At 41.1% G+C, this 14,835-nt stretch overlaps 1 protein-coding gene across 4 annotated transcripts in view; it reads right to left on the bottom strand.

Annotated features, from left to right (window-relative positions):
- The window catches only part of LOC140724794 (serine/threonine-protein phosphatase 4 regulatory subunit 3), a 130,519-nt gene that overhangs the window by 12,568 nt on the left and 103,116 nt on the right, over positions 1 to 14,835 (bottom strand). For 3 of the 4 annotated variants that reach the window (XR_012098189.1, XM_073039412.1, XM_073039409.1), the window contains 3 exons: positions 12,480 to 12,603; positions 2,196 to 2,354; positions 1,930 to 2,099 (listed from right to left, as the gene is read on the bottom strand). Coding sequence is in view for 3 of the 4 variants with exons in the window: in XM_073039412.1 (XP_072895513.1) it covers positions 1,930 to 2,099; positions 2,196 to 2,354; positions 12,480 to 12,603 (453 nt within the window). In the remaining variant the exon portion in view is untranslated. The remainder of the gene's footprint in view (positions 1 to 1,929; positions 2,100 to 2,195; positions 2,355 to 12,479; positions 12,604 to 14,835) is intronic. The other variant, XM_073039410.1, reaches the window with a different exon arrangement.

Consider the following 14,835-nt stretch of genomic DNA (forward strand, 5'->3'; position numbering starts at 1 on the left):
CCCAATGATTGAGGAATCTGAATCCCTTCCCCCTGCTCCAATCCCTCAGCCACACATTTATCCTCCACTTCATTCTATTCCTATACTCACTGTCACATGGCACAGGCAGTAATCCCGAGATTACTACCTTTGAGGTCCTGCTTCTCAATTTCTTTCCTAATTCCCTGTAGTCTGTATTCAGGACCTCCTCCCTTTTCTTACCTATGTTGTTGGTACCAATATGTACCACGACCTCTGGCTGTTCTCCTTCCCACTTCAGGATATCGTGGACATGATCAGAAACCACCCCCCCCCCCCCACCCCCCCGACTATGGAGTCCTCTGTTACTGCTGCCATCCTCTTCCTTTCCCTTCCCTTCTGAGCCACAGGGCCAGACTCTGTGCCAGAAGGCTCGGCCACTGTTGCTTCCCCCAGGTAGGCCATCCGCCCACCCCCCACAGTACTCAAACAGGAGTACTTATTGTTAAGGGGGACAGCCACAGAGGTACCCTCTAGCATGTGACTCTTGCCCTTCCCTCTCCTGTCTCCCGAGGCCTCGGTGTGACTATATGCCTATAGGTCCTATCTCTCACCTCCTCACTCTCCCTGACTAGACGAAGGTCACCAAACTGCATCTTCAGTTCCCTAACTCAGTCCCTAAGGAGCTGCAGCTTGATGCAACTGGCGCAGATGTGGCCATCTGGAAGGCTGGGAATCTCCAGGACTTCCCACATCTGACACCGAATACAGAACATTGGCTTCACACACATGGAGTTTGGAAGGACAAACTCCAAGGCAGAGTACAAAGTAAATGGCAGGATACTTGTAAGTGTGGAGGAGCAGAGGGATCCGGGGGTACATGTCCACAGATCCCTGAAAGTTGCCTTACAGGTAGATAGGGTAGTTAAGAAAGCTTATGGAGTGTTAGCTTTCATAAGTCGAGGGATAGAGTTTAAGAGTCGCGGGGTAATGATGCAGCTCTATAAAACTCTGGTTAGGCCACACTTGGAGTACTGTGTCCAGTTCTGGTCACCTCACTATAGGAAGGATGTGGAAGCATTGGAAAGGGTACAGAGGAGATTTACCAGGATGCTGCCTGGTTTATTGAGTATGCATTATGATCAGAGATTAAGGGAGCTAGGGCTTTACTTTCCGGAGAGAAAGAGGATGAGAGGAGACATGATAGAGGTATACAAGATATTAAGAGGAATAGACAAGAGTGGACAGCCAGCGCCTCTTCCCCAGGGCACCACTGCTCAATACAAGACAACATGGCTTTAAGGTAAGGGGAGGAAAGTTCAAGGGGGTTATTAGATGAAGGACTTTTACTCAGAGAGTGGCTGGTGCATGGAATGCACTGCCTGAGTCAGTGGTGGAGGCAGATACACTAGTGAAAGTTAAGAGACTACTAGACAGGTATATGGAGGAATTTAAGGTGGGGGTTTATATGGGAGGCAGGGTTTAAGGGTCGGCACAACATTGTGGGCCGAAGGGCCTGTACTGTGCTGTATTGTTCTATGTTCTATACTTCCTGTCTGTATTGTACACTGGCAACCTACCACACCTCGACTCATCACTGAAGCCCTGTTGAGCCACAGCCGCCCTACTCTGTCTCTCTCTACTCCGTCGCCTGTTCTATAAAGCTGTCTCCTTTAAACTCTTCTTGTTGTTCTAACTGATGTCCACACGCTTGTGCAGTCATGCCCCAATCAAACCGCTGAAGAAATAACCGTCTCCTTTTAAACTCTTCTCGCTGTTCTAACTGCCTGTTTTCTTTTTGACTGGTGGATGGAATGAACTGTCTGGATAGCATGCAAATAAAAGCACCTCAGTACATGTGACAACAATAATCAATTACATTTATTTAGTTTATGTCTTTACTTATTCTGCCGGTGTTTCCAGACTAGTAACTGCGCACTAGTGCAATTTCAGTGAGCTGGGAGAACTTACCACTCTGATAAATTCAAACATTTCAATAATTGCCGAATTTAGCAAATTATAGCGGGTCCCATTGTTCAGAAATGCCTTCACCACAGCTTCAAAGAGAAAAGCTTTCATTATGTAGCGATTGTAGAACTCATCTTTCAAACCAATTATTTTTCTCATGAAGCGAAGTGCACCTGAAAGTAAAAGGAAATTTAAGACATCATATAACAGCTAATCTGAGAAAGGTCAATTAAAATAATGGATTAAAAAACCATCAGCCTTTGACTTACACAAGGCCACAAAGGCATGCTTTGAGCCCATGAGTACAAGCACTCTCCGTAAAATGTCCTTGTTTATAATATAGTTTTTAATATGATAGGTGTGATGCTCCACGCAGAAGGTGAGCAATTCCAAAATTAAGGCTAAAAGCTGAGCTGTCTGGAAGTCATCTGAAGAACAAAACAAGAATGTGATATGAACAACTTGTAACTTGAACTTTACTCTTAAAAACAAAAAGCAAGCAAGACAAATAGACAAAGATCAGCTTGCCTCAAGCTCTGATTTTTACATTGCTGTGCTGTGAAAGAAATAAAATAGCAGTATAGTTACATTCAAAATGCATAAGATACATTATAACTTTAACAGACATAACCAACTTACAAAACTATAAACCACAGTGAATGGAGATGGTAATACAGCAAGGCTCTTCCTGTAGAGCAGTATAGCACAAGGCCATTTAACTAACCATGCCCTAATCACTAATATACTCCAACCCAGTCAACATCCAGATCTGCATTCTCTCCAAAGTCTCCACATTGTTCCTGCTGTGTGGTGACCAGTTGCAACGACTTTCTGACACTTATATTCAACACTGTGACCAATGAAATCAAGCATGCCTTCTTACCACCTACTCTCTTGTGTTGCCACTTTCAGAGAGCTATGGATTTGCATTCCAAGTTCTCTCTGTACATCAATGCCACTATTTTATTACTTTTTTTTGGTAATTTAACAAATCACAGATAGGTCATCTTTAAAGCTTCAGGTTATCCCTTTCAAGGAGTCACAAATTAGCCATTTATGGTAGTACAGGCTACCCTGGAGTTACAAATGCCCAACTTATAGAACACAGGACATTACACACAGCACAGTACAAGCCCTATGGCCATGATGTTTTGCTGACCTTTGAACCTACTATATCTAAGACTTCCCCTCCTACAACGGTCTCTGTTTTTCTATGATCCATGTGCCTATCTAGCAGTTTCTTAAATGTCCCTAATGTATCTGCCTCTACCAGCACCCCTAGCAAGGTGTTCCATGCACCCAGCACTCGCTTGGTAAAACACTTACCTCTGATGTTCCCCCTGTACTTCCCCTCACTCACCTTAAAATTATGACCCCTTGTATTAGTCTTTATGAATATCTGCAGATATGAACAAGCTCCCATAATTATAGGAAACCTGAATGATTCCTCTGCCTCCACTTTTATTAACTGTTCTTTCTAATCTGCCTTATGTCATTGATTACAATACTGTGGAGGTATAGTCATAGAGTGCTACAGCACAAAACAGGCCTTTCAGTCCATCCAATCCATACTGAAATATTATATGGTTATCACATTGTGTGATTGTACTTTTCTTCCAGACATAGACAAAATCAACATACAAGTGGAATCAGTAAAAATGTGCAACCAGTTTGTTTCCCAGGGATGACCTCTTAGTAGTGTCTTTGTTTCATTCAAATCATTACCCAGTTCTTTGAGCAACACTGACTGTTATATTATACTTTGTCAATGTGAAGTGCCTCAGGATGACTCAGACACCATCAGGGTGTGATATAAACAAGTTAGCAGAGCATCATACACAGAATGAGCCCATCAATTGTACCTCGAGAAAATAGAGCAGTACCGCACAGGAACAGGCCCTTTGGCCCAGATTTGCCAAATTAAACACCTTACTAAAGTATTCCTTTTTCCCAACACCATGTCTTATATTATTCTATTCTCTGCATGATCATGTGCCTATCTAAGAGCCACTTAAACCCTATTGTATCTGCCTCCATCACCTCGCCAGGAGTATATTAGTCACCCACCACTCTTTACGTAAAAAAAAGTTGCTCCACAGATCTTTGAACGTACCTTAAAAGAACGTGACACTGAGAAGAAGATACCAAATCACTATCATATCTATGCCTCTCAATCACAGTAGCATGGTTAGCATAAACGACAGGGGTTCAATTCCTGCCCATCTCTAAGGAGTTTGTACGTTCCCCCTGTAACAACGTGCTTTTCCTCTGGGTGCTCTGGTTTCCTCCCACATTCCAAAGATTCATGGGTTAGGCCTAGCAAGTTGTGGGCGTGCTACATTAGCACCAAAAGCATGGTGACACTTGTGGGGCCCCCAGCACATCCTTGGACTGTGTTGGTCACTAACACAAACGACACATTTCACTGTATATTTTGATGTACATATGACAAATACAGCTAATCTTTAATCTCAATTTTATAAACATCGCTCAGACCTCCCCTCAGCCTCTGATGGTCCAGAAGAAACAACCCAAGTTTGTCCAATCTTTCCAATTCAATTTTCAACTACTATCCTCTGAGGCCTTGACTTTAGCTGCCAATTACCAAGCAATGAAATTCCAGCCCTTCTTCCTCCTCTTAAGATGCAGCCTTAAAACTACACCTGTGCAAAAATACTTTTTGGTCATCTGAATATGTCTGCATTATTTGATGGGTGGCAGCTTTCAATAAATGTTTTTGTGAAAGACTTTGGTGTATTTTGGAAGATGCAAGTGCTACAGAAAATGCAGGCTAAGATAGCAAGGGAATTTTAAATGGTACAATGCATGTCAACTGTTTATTCCCTTCTATAGACGCTACATGACCTGCTGAGTTACTCTATTTTGTGTGTGCTGTTCTCGATTTCCAGCATCTGCAGAATCACTTGTATTTCTGCATTTTGATGTGTTTTTACTTCCTAGTAAGCTGAAAGACATACAATAACTGATATATAGTTACTCTTCCAGCAAGCTGAAATCTGCTTATATGGGGCTATATTGCTCTGCCAAGGAAGCAGCTATCAGATTTCAGACTTGTCTGCTAGAAGAATTTAGGTTCCATCTCCACATAGCTGTATTTCAGCACACTGAAGCTGACATCACAATGCACTACCTCTTTGAAAAAGGGACTACCCACACTGATGATTAAATATTTTTTAAATTCACATACCTTGCTCAACACTAACAAAAAATAAGCTAACCTTTCAGCATGTTGTAATCATTATTGTTTAACCATTTGTTCCTTTAACATGTTAAACAAGACATTTAAACTTTTATAATCTCCAAGTAACCTCAACAAACTTGATCATACATTCAACACACCAATATTAAGAGTCACTCAATGACAACTGTCCAGATGTGATTAACTTTCACCTGGTAATGTACATTATAACTATGACAATGCATAAATAATCTAACAGATTATTATTATTATTAAATTCAGCTATATTAAAAAATTCAAACAACATTATGTGCAAGAGATTCCAACAACAGCAACAAGATAAGAAGAAACAGGGAATAAAAATGCAGTTACTAATAAATGGAAATAAAAAAGTAGCCGGAAACGCAGGTGAGGCAGCATCCGTGGAAAGAGAAATAACATTTCAGCTCCTGGTCTATTTGTCAAAATTGGAAAACATAAAAACAACACACACAAAATGCCGGAGGATCTCAGCAAGTCAGGCAGCATCTATGGAGGGGAATAAACAGTTGATGCTTTGGGCTGAGACCCTTCATCAGGTCTGAAAAGGAAGGAGGTGATGGGTAGGTGAGGAGAAAAGAAGGGGTTTGAAGGAGCCAGAATGTGGATTGTTAAAAGAGAGAAGGGAAAGGATGCAGAAATTACTATAAGTTGAGAAATCAATGTTCATATCATCAGGTTGGAGGCTGTTTATGAGGTGTTGCTCCTTCAACCTGAGTTTGGCCACATCATGGCAGTAGAGGAGGCCATGGACCGATATATCAGAATGGGAATGGGAAGTTCAATTGAAATGGGTGGCCACCAGGAGATCCAGCCTTTTGCGGCGGACAGAGTAAAGGTGCTCAACAAAACCATCCACCAATCTGCGTCGGGTTACCGACGTAGAGGAGGCTGCAACGGAAGATTGGATACAATAGATGACCTTGACAGATCCCAGCATTTTGTGTGTGTTGCTCAAGAATTCCAGCATCTGCAGAATCACTTGTGTTTAAAGACAAGTTAGTTTTTAGTAGGGGCTGTAGAGGAGGGATGGTCAGAACAAAAGGAACATCACTGACTGGGCAAGTCCAAAAGGGTTAACGCAGATGGTTTCTAGCATATTAAACTTCTTTGTGTAATGTGTTGTAAATGGTGAGGCTATAAGACATGCCCTGCACATCTGACTATACCAAAAGAATTACAAAACTCAACCAACATAATGGCTGCCTGGTGGCACAAGAGATTGCAGATGATAGAATCTGGAGCAAAAGACAACTGGTGGAGGAACTTCTAGCAATTTCTCCACCCTCCACTTCTCTTTCTCCCCCTCTTACCTCTTTCTCTTTTACTCACCTTCCCATCAACTCCCTCTGGTGTCCCTCCTCATTCACTTTCTCTCATGGTCCACTCTCAAGATTCTTTCTTCTTCAGCCCTTTATCTCTTCCGCCCATCCACTCCCAACTTCTCACTTCATCCCTTCTCCCCCACCCACAAACCTTTCCCCTCACCTGGTCTCACCTATCACCTGCCAGCTTGTACTCTTTCCCCTCCCCCCCACCTTCTTATTCTGGCTTCTGCCCCTTTCCTTTCCAGTCCTGATGAAGGGTCGCGGCCTGAAACATCGACTTTTTATTTCTTCTCCATAGATGTTGCCTGACTTGCTGTGTTCCCCCAGCATTTTGTATGTGTTGCTGAAGGAATTCAGTGTATCAGGAAGAATCTGTGGAGGCGAAGGGATAGTCTACGATTCTGGCCAAGACCTTGCATCAGGACCGAGAGTGCAGAGGGAAGATAGCCATCTTAAAGAAGTGAGAGGAAGAGGTGAGACAGGGTTGGAACATGACTGGCAGGAGTGACCAGTTCTGATAGAGGAAGGGAGAGTGAGCTACCTAAAGGAAAAGGCAACAAACAAGTCAATTCTGAAATTGACTGATGTAAACAAAGCAGTTGAACTTCCTTTTGATTAAAGAAAGTACTAACATTTCAACATTTCATTAAATTACTTTAAATAACTTGCCTCACAGCATCACCATGTTCATTTAAAATGTCACAACCGGTACAACTGAAGGTGAATTGCACGTTATAAAACATCACCTCTTTTTGTTAATGGCTGCTGGCTTCTTAATCAAAATCTGTCCTAACTTTGATTGCTTTGAAGATGGCTAAATGCACAGAGAAATAAAAACAATCTGCTGGAGGAACTCAGCCAGTCAGGCGGCATCTGTGTAAGTAAAAGGGTAATTGACAATTCAGGTCAAGTCCCAACATCAGGACTGATGGTCTAAAAGAGACTGTGGGGTGGGGGGGGGGGGAAGAGGGGTGAAAAAGTGAAGCAGATGCTGGTAAAAGAGATTGATGGGCAGATGGATGAGAGAAGGGTAGAGATAGAAACAGATGCTGGGAGGTGATAGTGGAGCGGGACTGGAACTTATGGAATCAGTTAGGGTGGATAGATAATGAGAGGAACCAGAAGACAGGCAGATGGAACCAGGTGACCAGGTGGGAGAATGGTAAAGGTGGTGGTGGGGGGAGGGGGGGTGCTGGGTGAGTGTTTAGAATGAAGCAGTTAGGATCTACAGCCTTTTGCATCTTCACTGGAGAAATAGCTCCTAAAACTGTTTTAAATCTGCTATAAGCACACTGCATTGCGTGTACTTATTCGTTCTGTTTTGACAGATCTGAACACAGTTTAATTGTTTTATTCTCTTCCATCAAAACAGCTTTCATTTCTTATTAATATCCCCTAATAATTTCTTAAAGCATAAAGAACCGCTCTTACAAATGACTTGTGACCAAGCCAAATATAATGACCCACTACATTATAGTCTAGAGTTGCCCAAGTGCTCTCTAATAAACATTAAGATGGAGGAGGGGGAAATACAGTTTATTTCACAATTTTTCAAGGTATCTGATAATTAAAGATTCAAATTTATTTATCACGCATACTTCAAAATATAGAATGAAATGTGTCATTTCTGTTAACAATCAACACATTGTGCTGGGTCAGCCTGCTAGTGTCGCTATGCATTCTGGCACCAACATTACGTGCTCACAATGCTCAGCAGAACAACACAGAACATAACAAAACACAACATACAAAGAAACAAAACAAACCCCATTTCTCCCTTACACCTACCCTCCCACATACATAGTTCTCCAACCCCTGGACAGGCCGTCTTTGACCTTCAGCGAACCTGGACTCAGAGACATTGGGATTTCAACTTTCCCATACCTGAAAATTGTTATGTTAACTAACATCCAAATCTCTAACGATCTCCCCCAAATAATTTACTTCCAATGCATTCAAACCCTTACTAATGTTCACAGTGAATGTCAACCATTACTGATCTTGCCATAAAAACCATGGTTGCCTCTATTTCTACAATGCTAGGACTTTTACTGTAAGTGGTGACTCTCCTTGAGGTACTTCAGTTCTTTACTGGATCCAGTACATGGTCCATATCCAAGTCTTGCCCATGGTATCTACTGAAGTTGGTCTACTAATAACTTATGTAAATCCTTTTAGAACTTTATGCACACTTCAACATTTACATTCAGATATTTGAAGATCCATCCTGGACCTAACATATTGATGCAATTATGAAGTGGGATGCATGAGGCTATATTTCATTAGGAGTATCAGGCAGTTTGGTATGCAACCAAAGACTCTAGCAAATTTCTACAGATGTTCAATGGAGAGCCTACTGACTGGTTGCATCACCAGCTAGTATGGGGCGCCAAAGCACAGTATCAGAAAAAGCAGCAGAGGATTGGAAATTCAGCTATCTCGATCATGAGCACAACTCTCCTCACAACTGGAGACATCTTCAAAAGGTGGTGCCTCAAGAAGGAAGCATCTAACATGAAGGACTCACCACCCAGGACATGCCCTCTTTTCATTGCTATCAGGGAGGCAGTACAGGAAGTTGAAGATGCATGCTTAACATTTTAAGAACAGCTTTTTCCCCTGTGCCATCAGATTTCTGAAAGCCCTATGAAAATTACCCAGAAAAAGCAAGATCTCTCAGTGGCCACCCATTTTAAATTCCACTTCCCATTCGCATTCCAACATGTTAGTCCATGGCCCCCTCTATTGTTACGAAGAAGGCCACACTCAGGTTAGAAGAGCACACCTTATACTTCCTTTGGGTAGCCTCCAGCCTGATAGCATGAACATCTATTTTTTGAATTTCCGGTAATGCCCACCTCCCTTGCTTCACCATTCCCCACTTCCTTTTCCCCTTTCTTACCTTATCTCCTTACCTGCCCATCACCTCCCTTTGGTGCTCCTCCCCCTTTTCTTTCTTCCATGGCCTTGTCCTCTTCTATCAGATTCCCCCTTCTCCAGCCCTGTATCTATATCACCAATCAACTTCCCAGCTCTTTACTTCACAACTCCCCCAACCCCACTCCCCCGCTTCCTGGTTTCATCTATCACCTTACGTTTCTTCCCCCCCCCCCCCCCCCACATCTTAATCCTTTTTCCTGTAGTTCTGATGAAGGGTCTTGGCCTGAAACATCAACTCCATAGATGCTGCCTGGCCTGCTGAGTTTCTCCAGCATTTTGTGTGTGTTACTTGGATTTCCAGCTTCTGCAGATTTTCTATTTGTGACCTCACTATTTTGCTCTCTTTTTACAATATTTATTTTTTTATATCCTCTATTGTAACTGATAGAAATGTTTATACCACACAAAAAGACAAATAAACAAATTTCATGACATGTAAGTGATAATAAACCGGATCCTGATTTAAAATCCTTTATTAATTTTAGATGGCTCCTCTCTCAAAAACAAGGAAGACAAACAAGCAGCATCTACTCCTTATGAAAATTACAATTTGTGCATAACAAACATAACTATGTTAAATAACTAAGTTTCAGTGGTTATCTGGAACATCCCTTTCAGTAACATTCCTAGCATAAAAATGTGGTTGATGGTGGAAATTAAATTGTAGTGTACTTCCTACTTAAGGAAGGAAAGCAGGTAGTTATACTGAATATCGACTATTGCTTGCTCATCAAATGCAAGCTTGAGTTGATGTCTTTCCTTCCTGAAATAGCATTGAGTGACTCTGTTGTAAAGGAGGAGGAACAGTGAGTTCATTTCTTACAGTTGTGCTGAGCAAAGCAGCTGATGTCAGACCTCTACATACCTATGGCTTTTTAAGGGCAAGGGTGACATCACTAGTTTCTTCTTTGGTACAGCTTAGTGCAGATGTGTCCAGATGAAGTCCTTCACTTCTGGTCTAGCACAGGAAGCACTTCTAGGAGCAGCCAAATAAAAACCCAAAGGTTTGGTATCATTGAAATCATTGTTACGAATGACTGCACAGAATATCAGGGCTCTGTGTGTGTGTGTGTGTTTCTTTTTGGAGTGAGGGAGGAACAGAACCACATGAATGTGGCAACAAGATTGTTAAAGAGAAAAACTAATGGCATTATCAATTGCCAGTGTACTGAATACATTTTCCACAAGTTCTGACAACAGCAGCTCTGCTCAACTGGAACCATTTGTAAAACAAATTCAAAACTACTAAACAAGCCAGAAGATTGTATACTTTGAAATTCCACATTGCTCCATTTTCTAACACAACATGCCAATCCAGTATGTTTAAACATTTAGAATTATGGAGATGTGATCAACAACAACTATCAAATCCAACAGTATAATACACTGGAATGTGGGGAACAACGTGGCTAGGAAGTGGTGTGTGGGGTGAAAAAGTGGGACAGCCATGGGGGGGGGGGTCTTAAATCTAAAGAAACGCAAAAGTAACTTAGAAAGAAATAGCAATCTTCTAATTAAAGTTCAGTACTTGCTACAACCTCCTTCAAGGCACTTAGTTAAAATCAGTAATTTGGTTTGCAGCAACCTAGTGGCTTGTTTTCCCAAGAAACTTGCCATAACAATTCCAAGCAAATTATGTAGAGAATTTAACATTCAAAAATGCATTCATAAATTTGGCATGTTTAATTTGTACAAATGCAAGTTCAAAGTATACTAAATTTATTCATTATATCTTACATATTGTGCAACTTCATATCCACCAACAGTGCTAACTCTATCCTCTAGTTCTCTGAAGCATGCTTCAGAAGTTCAAACTATACTACAGTATTAATAAAAAGACTTGATGGGTTGCCAGTAGTATCCAATAATGACAGTTAGATTTGTGCAGTTCTTCATTGATGATGCAAACTGCACAATAAAAGCATGTGCCGGAGGGGTTTTAAAGTGGAAAAGCCGTTGCACTTCCACTCTCGACCTTGATTATTTAAAAAACCAGCTAGAAAGCATCCACCTTGCACTGAAGAACTTGTTGCTTGATGCTGTCTTGCACCAAAAAAAAATCTCTTTTTAACTGACTGCTATGTAGCCTTCAGGTGCACAGGGTGTCCAGGGAGTGACAGCATCACCGGTGAAGGGGCTCATTGTGTCCCACTCTGGGGATGTTTACTCATCTCTGGAAAGTTCCTACCAGACACTCAGCTTGCACCTGTTGCATGCAACAGCTGCCACACCCCAGTATACCACTTCAGTAGCCGGGCTAAACCAGGTGTGGTAGCCGGATGTCTGTCCTAAAATGTGAAGTCAGACCTGGCAGACTGTGTGGATGAGATCAACAGTAAGATCCAACGGCCAGGAAGGCAGTCCTGTAATGCTTCATGGAGAGCAAAGGGCATGACAAGGCACAGGAGTAGTGTTGGTCATCCATTGCAACAAAGGAGGACCCCAGCTGTGACAACTATCCTAGCACTGAACCTGGACTTCCAAGGGTACAGAGTGGAACTGCTCTAGTGCAACAGCTTTTCCACTTTAAAACCTCTCCAGTAAGGGTTTTTTCACGGACTTCACATATTCGACAAAGAACTGCACAAACCTAACTGTCACCATCAGATACGACAGACAACCAATCATGTAGACTTTAGTGAAAACCCCATGGAATTACACTTAGAGGTGACTTTTTGCATTTTTCAAGACCAAGTGAAATTCATAATTCATGAAAATGACAATTAAATACAGGAGGAAGCATTCTCTGAATATTTAGAAAATTACAGTAAGTATGGTTACTTTTGATCTGGAATGAAACAAATAACATTTGATTTATTGACAGCATATCTGGGATGAGGGTTGCATTGTCGGTTTCCATTCCTCAGCTGAGCTATTCTGCCTTGGAATGGACAAGAAAAGCTCTCCAGTCATTGCTGTCTGAGTTTAGAAACAGGCAATGCTAGGAGTTGAGTAGCAGACAAAGTACCTTCATCACCACTCAACATTTTAAATAAACATGTATTTGCATGCCACAGGCTGAAGATAAGATGATGATTGGTACTGACCATTATACGGAGATGGCTCACCTTTGCTGGGCTTCTCCTCAGTGGTATTCGCCAGCAAGGGGGCAGTCAGGACATGCATGCAGTGTTTGTAAAAGAAACTGAGGAATTCAGTCTTCTCTGTTTTCTGTGGAAGGAAATTAAATATTCCAAATTACAGCAAATTATTACATGCAAACAGTGCTGATATTGTAAAAAATATCATTTATAATATAGAAAAGATACAGGCAGTCCCCGGGTTACGAAAGAGTTCCGTTCCCGAGTCCGCCTTTAAGTTGGATTTGTACGTAAGTCGGAACAAGTACATCCGGTATTATTTAGCATCAGTTAGTCAAACGTTTGTCTTAATATATAGTATATATTTTACCTTTCTATGCATATAAAACACTTAAGAAACGTATGTATTCCAATAATTAAACCACTGTGTTGCTTAGTAATAATTGTTGCTTTCAACGGGGCAGGGCTTTTCACATGCTCCATTATTCTCACTTTATCCTTTAAAATTGCTCTGATCGTTGACCGACTGTAACTGAATTTCAAATTTCCAGTGAATAGTGAGTTTTGTATCCAGCACTGATACTCCCTCTGCCCTGCCTGCCCACTTCCTCCCATCCATCATTCTTATTCACCATCCTATGTTTATAACTGCCACAGACCGTTTAACTGCAATGTACAAAATTTTTCCTGTGACCTCAGTTGGCATCACCATCATTTGTGTCATTTGATCTCTCTTGGTCACAGACACTGCATGAGTTCACTCCTCTCCTGCAGTTTAAAACAATAGAACAGAGAGATCTGGGATTTGAGATCCACAATTTCTTTGAGGGATATAGATAGAGTAAATGCAAGCACTGAGATTGGGTGACACTAGATCTAGAGGTCATGGGCTAAGGGTGAAAGATGAAATATTTACTGGGAATTGAAAGGGCAATTTCTTCACTCATAGGATAGTGTGAGTGTGTAAGGAGCTGCCAGTGGATGTAGTTGATGCAGGTTCGATTTCGACATAAGAAATTTGGATAGGTACCTGGATGAGAGGAGTATGGAGGTCTATGGTCAGGTGCAGGTTGATGGAACTAGGCAGAATAACAGTTCACCATGGACTAGATGAGCCAAAATGCCAGTATCTATGCTGTAGTGTTTGATGACTATGTTAGTTTTCTAAAGTTTTCCCAGTCCTGATGAAAGTCATTGACCTGAAAATTTAACTTTGTTTCCCTCTCTCTCTACAGATGCTGCTTGAGCACCTTTACATTTTTACAGCATTTTTTTGTCTTTCTTTCAGATTTTAGCATCTACAGTTGTTTGATTTGTGATCAAATCAGGTCAGATCAGAAAAAAATTCTGTGGTTTTGGTAACACTACCAAGAAATGGCCAATAAAGGACTGCTCTCTGATCCTTTCTAAATAGAATATTAATGATAGGTATCAATGTGCCAAACTAATCAAACTCAAAAAGGGCAGCTGTTTGTTTTATTCCTCAGTTACCCAGCAGAGGGAACTATTGTGTTTTTATAGATTAATAGCACTTCATGAATTTACCCAAGCTATACTTAATAATTCACCCTAAATTTACTAATTTTCCCATAAACCCATCTTATAAAATGGACTAATGGTTTGTTAAATTGTGAAATAATTCCTTTAACTAATCCCCCTTCCTATCAGGCAGGAGATACAAAAGTCTAGAAGCACATACCACCAAGCTCAAGAACAGCTTCTATCCCACTGTTATAAGACTTTTAAATGATTCCCTAGTATGTTATGATAGACCCTTGACTTCACGAGCTACTTCACCGTGGCCCTTGCACATTATTGTTTGCTTGTACTCTCTGTAAATGGAATTCTTTATTCTGCATTCTGTTATTGCTTTCTGTTGTATTATCACAATGCACTATGGTAATGAAAAGATCTGTATGGATAGCAGACAAAACAAGAAGTTTCTTACTGTACTTGGCACATGTGACAATAATAAACCAATTCACCAACTTAAATCACCTGAAAAAAATACAATTTAAACTCAATATTTGGCTAGATCACAATTGGAAATAGCTTTATGTAGAGAACAGTTTCCAGGAACAACTACCTGGCTTAGTAATAGCTTAAGGGAATTCTCTGCCTTGTACGATGTGTGCAAGGTCATCTCATTTGAGCTTTCACATCCAGAAAAAAATCTGGTTGTGTAGGTGGGTACCACAGGTGCTGTTGCCTGACACTAGTGGTCTAACTTGATGTAGCCCATTAGTACAATGGATTAATATGTGTGCTCAAGCAGGGGAACTTATTCTGTATTCCATTCTTTGTCTGATACTTTAAAAAAAAAATCACAAAACAATTCCATATCTTGAACTAGAAAGAGGTG

Source organism: Hemitrygon akajei, chromosome 3 (genome assembly GCF_048418815.1).
Source record: "Hemitrygon akajei chromosome 3, sHemAka1.3, whole genome shotgun sequence".
Classification (NCBI taxonomy): Eukaryota; Metazoa; Chordata; class Chondrichthyes; order Myliobatiformes; family Dasyatidae; genus Hemitrygon; species Hemitrygon akajei.